This window comes from Odontesthes bonariensis, chromosome 7, assembly GCF_027942865.1.
Source record: "Odontesthes bonariensis isolate fOdoBon6 chromosome 7, fOdoBon6.hap1, whole genome shotgun sequence".
Taxonomy (NCBI): domain Eukaryota; kingdom Metazoa; phylum Chordata; class Actinopteri; order Atheriniformes; family Atherinopsidae; genus Odontesthes; species Odontesthes bonariensis.
This window is the reverse complement of record NC_134512.1, coordinates 1,017,501-1,025,000: the sequence shown is the minus strand read 5'-3', so window position 1 is coordinate 1,025,000 and position 7,500 is coordinate 1,017,501. Positions and strand designations below refer to the sequence as shown.

At 45.5% G+C, this 7,500-nt stretch overlaps 1 protein-coding gene across 1 annotated transcript in view; it reads right to left on the bottom strand.

The window, feature by feature from the left end:
- carmil2 (capping protein regulator and myosin 1 linker 2) overlaps positions 1–6,795 on the bottom strand; it is a 130,591-nt gene extending 123,796 nt beyond the window's left edge. Inside the window, exons 1-5 of the mRNA XM_075469212.1 lie at positions 6,548–6,795; positions 2,053–2,147; positions 681–731; positions 374–433; positions 15–136 (exon numbers count right to left, since the gene is read on the bottom strand). Of these exons, the coding sequence (XP_075325327.1) occupies positions 15–136; positions 374–433; positions 681–731; positions 2,053–2,147; positions 6,548–6,575 (356 nt within the window). The 5' untranslated portion in view covers positions 6,576–6,795. The remainder of the gene's footprint in view (positions 1–14; positions 137–373; positions 434–680; positions 732–2,052; positions 2,148–6,547) is intronic.
- Positions 6,796–7,500: the final 705 nt, after the last annotated feature.

The window sequence follows — 7,500 nt, the reverse complement described above, 5'->3', positions numbered from 1 at the left end:
GGAGGGAGACGCACCCAGGAGAAGAGTCGGGGAAGATCCTCTTCAGTGATGCAGTCATGTGACTGATCACTGCCTCAAGGTCTTCAACATGCAAGACACTGAAAGACAGAGTCTGCCTGTCTATCTCCAACACAATCTGAAACACATGCAGGTCACATATGATTGACAATATTTAGTCTCAAATGATCTTTACAGTTGTCTCGATGTTTCTAAATAGCTTCTTAGATGGGTTTAAATGGCATTAAATGCACACATAACAGAACAAACTAATGGAAAATAAGCAGGAATGTTAAAGAAATACATAAATGTAAGTAAAGATGGTCCATCATCATACAAAGAACAACTTTAATGAGCACTGACAACACTGCTGTACCTCTGTGAGACTGTGAATGTTGATGGAGGAAATCTGCAGGAAGCTGAATGTGCTCTCAACCTGTGGACACAAACAAGTGAAAACACATGCACAAACAAAGTGACAATATGTCCTGCACTTGGAATTCATCTGCGCAGTTTTAGAGATTTCTTTTTCTGAGATTTCTGCCTCAGGGGTTAGATTGCATTTAGTCTGTAGTGCTCCAGGAGAACACAGCCAAACTGGACAGTTTAGCAGGTCAAATCAAAATGTTTATCATGCTTATTAGTTCAAAAATAAAGATGTGAACATTTGAGCAGTGCGTTACCCTGAGTGGTTGCTTGTTGGTAACCAGGTAACCTCTCCATAGACTCAGTGCCTGAGGCAGAAAGACATTCAACAGACACAGGGTGTTAGTTATGGAACTGACAGAACCGCTCCACAGCTCATCTAAACCCATGCTGGTTTATATACAAGCTTATAAGCTAAACCTCTATCTGAGAGAGACAATCCTCCTGATCCATTTCTATCCGATCATAAATGGCCAACAATACTGAAAAATGATTCAGGGGCTGAATGAAAACAGCCCCGCACACTTCTCAGACAACACATACAGAGAAGTCAGATGTGGAAGTACTCAGATAGTTAACAGTCCATTTTAAATAAAAAGTAGACCTTCAAAAATTAAGTTCAATTATTCTGTAAGTACCATTTCCATATAGTATACAGGTGAATGAGAAAACACATATTAGAGCACACTGTGCGAAACACAAGGGTGGACCGTTTGTGTTGTCATGTCTATTTAGTTGTGGTGCAGTGTTTTATGCAAATGACTCATCAGAGTGATGAGTGGGCTAAAGGGGGGGGGGGGGGGGGGGGCACCAGCAGTTGTTATCAGCAGAGTTAAAAAAAAAACTAATTCTGAAAAAGTTGCACCTGGGTAAGAAGCAACACAAAAAGAGACACATTTTTTATGTCATTTACAGTCTATTTATGAATCAAAGTATCAGGATATCAGTTGATGTTTCCACAGGCCGACTGCTGTCCTTTTAAAAGAAACACGTTTCCCATTCTGACCCCAGGCTGTGGCTGATGTGTTCAGTGGGTGTCACTTCTTTAGCAGTGAAGTGTGGCATTGTCCTGCTGGAATAAATAGGGCTTCCTGTCTGGAAGGGGGTCAACACCATGACCCCCTGAGCTAAACATCATGGGAACCCCCCGGACTCAGCTCAGAGCAGTGGCTGCTGGGCTGCAAAATGAAAGGCTTCACCAGTCAGTCACATATCTGGGACTTCTGTCCACAGCGTGAGACTGGACAGTGCATGAAGTCCACTAACATTAACATTAACAGTCCTTATAGAATTACAGTGTAGTCATGACAACATGTCATGTTGCTATAGCAACTCCCAGTGATGTGCCGGACATGCAGTGGTCGTGCGAACCTGCTACATATTGAAGAATACTGAAGGAGAACAAAATGATGACAGCTTCTCTGCACATCACTGCTGCTTGTCAGCACACTAAAATCCGGAAGTTCTGAGTTCAAGTTCTTGTCAATATGCGGAGCATTGTGATGAACTAAATGCAGTGAATAGGAGCAGTTGATATGATTAATATACGGTCAGAAAGCAGCAGCTTCACCAACACCTCAAAGCTTAGCCAGAAACATACTTTGTTTTATTTTTGTGCGTTCTACTTACCACAGATCTGCTGGCGGACCTCCCACCAGACTGGTTCAGAAGAACAGGAGTTAGCAGGCAGACTCTGTGGGGCTTCAGCAGCTGTGAGATCTGATCTGCTCGCAGGGACACAAACAGAAGCAGCATTCAGACCACAGTCCTCTCCGGACAGGGTGCCTCTGCACCTTCTTCCACAGGCCTGACAGCCTCTGGGCCTGTGTGGGGTCCCTGTGGGGTCCCTGCTGGGACACTGCTGGGATGCCCTGACAGACACACGGGAGGCAGGAAGGGGATTCTCTTTGGTCAGAGGCCTGTTGAGACCAGGTAACTTCGCCAACACACATTGCATTTTGGGTAGTTTTTGCCACATCTCTCACACTCCTCCCTTAATTTTCTAACTCACTCTTAGGAATAGTAACATTGGTTGAAGTTGTGCGTCACAGCCAGCTTGAACAGGCAGAGTGCCGTCACCTGGTACAGCCACACCTTGTTAAAGTTTTGTCTTCGCTTACAGCATGTTCGCTGGAGGAGTGACATCACTCTGAATATCCCCTCTAATCAGTGAGCCTGTGATTGGCCTGTTGATGGGAGCCTGGTCAGTGTGTTTCACAGCTGACACTTTCTGATGTCTGCTCTGCTCGTTGCATCCTGGTACGCTCAGCACAGCAACTTAAACAGCCGAGTCATTTTTGTGATTGTGTCACTCACTGGATTTCCATCTGTTTCTAACTGAACTCCACGCACACTTCTATCCACCACTGCTGTGTGATGGTTGATCATTCAGTCAGCAGGGGCATCCTCCAGATCTTCAGTGGGAAAGATTGCGACTCGATAATGAAAGAGCACCAGTCTGAGCTCAAGGAGGGAAACATATGACAGCAGCTCACTGACATCTCAGTGAACAATGAAACTGACACTTTTTATCAACTAATACAACAACTTATGGCGCTTTTCCACTAGCTCGGCACGGCTCGGTTTGGTTGTGTTTCCATTACAAACGAGTATACTTCGTGCCTCCTGGACGTGGGCGGGGTCGTCGTAACACGGCTGCGCGTGCTGCTGCTCACCCTGTGGCTTTCTGTCGCACAGAAGGCAAGAGAAGAGAGCCACCTTACCCAGACCTGAGTCAAACACCACCCATCTACCCTGACTTACAGGTCGTACAGCTCCTCCAGAACCCACAGCCACTCCCATTTTTAACTGGACCAAAGAACACCGTGAACATGCTGAGAGTCATTTTAATTCAAGGAGGAAAAAAGCTCGAGCTCCTGTGTTAACTGAAGGAGGGAGAGACTGTGTGTCCAAGCAGAGCGTGGCAGAAAGCGTGGCAGAAAGGGTGGCAGAAAGCGTGGCAGAAAGGGTGGCAGAAAGGGTGGCAGAAAGCGTGGCAGAAAGGGTGGCAGAAAGGGTGGCAGAAAGGGTGGCAGAAAGCGTGGCAGAAAGGGTGGCAGAAAGCGTGGCAGAAAGGGTGGCAGAAAGCGTGGCAGAAAGCGTGGCAGAAAGCGTGGCAGAAAGCGTGGCAGAAAGGGTGGCAGAAAGGGTGGCAGAAAGCGTGGCAGAAAGGGTGGCAGAAAGCGTGGCAGAAAGGGTGGCAGAAAGCGTGGCAGAAAGGGTGGCAGAAAGGGTGGCAGAAAGCGTAGCAGAAAGGGTGGCAGAAAGCGTGGCAGAAAGCGTGGCAGAAAGCGTGGCAGAAAGGGTGGCAGAAAGGGTGGCAGAAAGCGTGGCAGAAAGGGTGGCAGAAAGCGTGGCAGAAAGGGTGGCAGAAAGCGTGGCAGAAAGCGTGGCTGGAGTAGAGCAGCTGGTGGAGGACGGGCTCGTGCTACGTTTGCTGTAAGCAGGGATACTGGGGCCCCCTTGTGACCCTGAATTGGATTAAGCGGGTAGAGAAAAGGATGGATGGAGGGCCACTGGGCTGGTGACTGCAGAGAAAGAAAGGACAGACCTCAGTGGGGTGGAGAAGTGTGAGATCAGACAAACCCTAACCCCATTTATCTGCAGGCTCTGAAGCAGCTAATAATATTCATGTACTGTTCATCTTGTACAGCTCTCTGATCACTGTGGCTGTTTTTAAATGCACCATCAAATCCTTTTCCTCTTTCAGAAAGCCATCAGTGATATCTGCCTCATTTTATTGCTGTGTTTCTGTTCATATCCTGATCATCAAAGTGCTTTAAACCTTTGTGTTAAGCATTTTGCTGCTCTGTTAAGAGAACAGATCAGTTCTTTAGTTAAATAGTTCAATGGTTTAATGAGATCAAATATAAATACTGATGATCAATATGAACTCATATCTGTCCCTTTGTCAACAGATTTAATAACTTCTTTATTTAAGCTGTTGAAGATCTGACTGTGATATTTCCTTCTGATAGAACTAATATGAATGCTATAATCTCTGATTAATGTGATATCAGTTCCTTTAAGTTAGGGGAGTTAATCAATCAGATGTAATGAAAGCCATCAAAAAGTTCAATTCTGCTTTTTCTCCTCATGTTTCTGTCGTTGCAGAAGAGCTAAGCTCAGCTTTAGATAAAGTATCAGCTTGTCTTGGTGATTAAAAACCATCTGCACCTGAATGTCAGACTGAAAGGTGATCTCACTGAGCAAGAAGCAGAGCAGAAACATTTAGATCAGCTCTGAAACAATAAAGGCTAACCTCTACTGCTTTAAGATGAGAAGACTGTCTGGCCTTGCTGTTAAATCCTGATATTTAAACATATAGTTTGACTGTCTGTTGCCAGAATGGCAGAAGGGAATACCCCATGACCCGTATCAGCAGAAATGCATCCACTTTAGCCTTTAAAACTCTCTGAACATCTGCATCACAGCCTCGGTGTGTAAACCGTTCTCTAGCTGCAACATGATTAAATATTCAATGCTTTTGGATTTCAGACAGTAGTCCTGAGTGTTTTTATTATTTTCCTCACAGAAGACAGCCACAGATGTGTTCAACACTCTTGGACACTTGTACACATTTGCCATACAACACCCAGCCACAACATTAGAACCACTGACAGGTAAAGAAACCCTGCTCAGCGAGTTACACTCAATGTTCTGCTTGGAAAACCGCTTCCTGGGGTTCCTTTGAAACGTTCTGAAACACATTCCAAAACCTTTTTGGTAGGTGGGTGCAGTGTCCGCCTACCCCAGCAGCACAGCCCCCTGTGTTGTGCCCCAGAAGGGCTTGGATACAACCCAGTCTCACAGCAAAATGTGTAATAGCTACGTTGGTCCACAAGGGAAAACGTATTGTCACAATTTGGCCCCCAAAATTGTGACAATACCACGTTTTATTTGGCCTATTCATTTACATTGCCTTGCAACCAGGTCACGTGACTATCAAGTTTCCCTAAGCTAAAATACTCAAATCTTCGGCGAAACTAATAAAACGAAAGATCGAAGATTATGAAAATATTATGCATACTTCTCGCTACAAATGCCATCGAAATGCATACAAATGCAGATGCTTTCTTAAAATGTTGTGTTTTTCACAGGAAATAGGCCGACAGGCGGCCATTTTCATAGTTGCAAGGCAATGTAAATGAATAGGCCAAATAAAATGTGTCTTTAACACATTTTCCCTTGTGGACCAACGTAGCTCTTACACACTTTGCTGTGAGACTGGGCTGGTTCAGTGGGTCTCCGAGCCCCCTCAGATCTGATGGATCTGCTGTCCTGCTGTGGGAATAAAGCTCAAACAACCCACAGCCCACAAAGCTCACAGGATCTTTTGCATCAACCTGGTCCCAGATGCTCCAGGACACTCTCACATGTTCTTTGTCCACACCCTGACTGCTCACAGCTGTTTCAGCAGCATGAGGAGGACCCACTCAATATCATGTTTTCATCATTTTATGGCTGATTGGTATAAATCCATCATATCAGTTATGGACCTGACCACGGTGCACCCTGCCTCTCGCCCAATAGCAGCTGGATGGGAGGAAGTGGGTATGGAAAATGGACGGTGTCAGTTATCAGAATAATAACCTGAAAGCATCCTGTGGCTCTCAAGTCTTTGTTCTGTGCGAGTATTGTTAACAAAGCGCAGATTGAGTCATGTTTGAGGCCGTTGGTGTCTCTGACTGTTGGAGTGGAAACACTGTTGTTAGCGCGGCAGATATCTGAGCCTGACTCACCTCTGTAGAGAAGTTCCACTGATGCTTGTGCAGCCAGACCGTAGTTCAGTAGACTACTGATGAACTGCAGTCTAAGTAGAATTATTCTTCACAGTCAAAGACTGTTTTGTGTCTGGATGAATCCCAGTCACAATCAGATATTTCTACACTGTAAACCCCAGGAGGAATATTGTCCACATCTGTTCCTCACTGATGCCAGCTTAGAAGCCAAAATGAATGTGCCTCATGAAGAGGTCTGTCTCAGGCTAAGACAAACTGCATATATCCATGTTTTACACAAGACAAAACATGCATGTAGCTGTTTCAAAAACTTCTCTATTCCAACTACTGAGTCACTAAGATTAAACGGCGACAAGGATGGCGTTGATCTGGGCTTATCTTACCTCGCAGGTTCTGAGAGTTGGACTCCATGTTGTAGCCTTCAGGAAAGAGTCGAAGTCATGAGAATAAGCAAAAGTTTCAAGCTGTGATCCTCTACTGCTCCTCCTCATCAGTACAAAGAGTAGAAATATTGGAGGGAAACATGGGTGCTCTGCTTGTACAGTCAGAGGGAAAGCTGCAGATGAGTGCTCTGTGAGCCAGATCAGCTGCAGAAACGGGCCGCACACATACCTGCAGATCAGCCCTTTCTGTTCCTCACCCTGCCTTTAGTGCAGGAACTTAGATGCACACATCCTGTTCCATTTTGTGAGTCACTGCTGTAGTGAACACTGAGGAAACATCTAACCACCCCCGCTGAAGCTAACCACTGTCAGGAAATGTGCACTTTCACAGGCAAGCAGAAGCTGAGGGACATTTGATGCTTCGCTCGATACCGCTGACGAAGAAGCGATGCAGGAGAAAGCAGTTCAGCTCCAGACTGAATCCTCCTGTAGTTACATGTTTGTATTCAAACAGGTCACCGGTCCATCACTGGGCCTCACAGAGACACACAACCATCCACGCTCACTCCTCGGTACAGTTTAGAGTCACCAGTTAACCCAACATGCATGTTTTTGGATGGTGGGGGGAAGCTGCAGTACCCACACAGAACCCACGCATCCACGGGGAGAACATGCAGACTCCACAGAGAAAAATAGTTAACCTGTTGGAGCAGCTAACTGAGCTTTCCAAAGCCCAATTCATTCCTGGAAGAAGACCCAAAATAAGGACGAGTTGAGAGAAAGGTTTCCACCATGTCCTCCCTTGATCATCGTGGGAAGTAAAAGATCTCTGGTTCCCATCTGCTGCACTTTAACTTTCTACATGTTTGTCAGATGATTCATTTGCTTTTGTTATCCATCGATAACAATAGTATATTATTAATAATAATTTAGACTGCAGCAGTATACTTTCA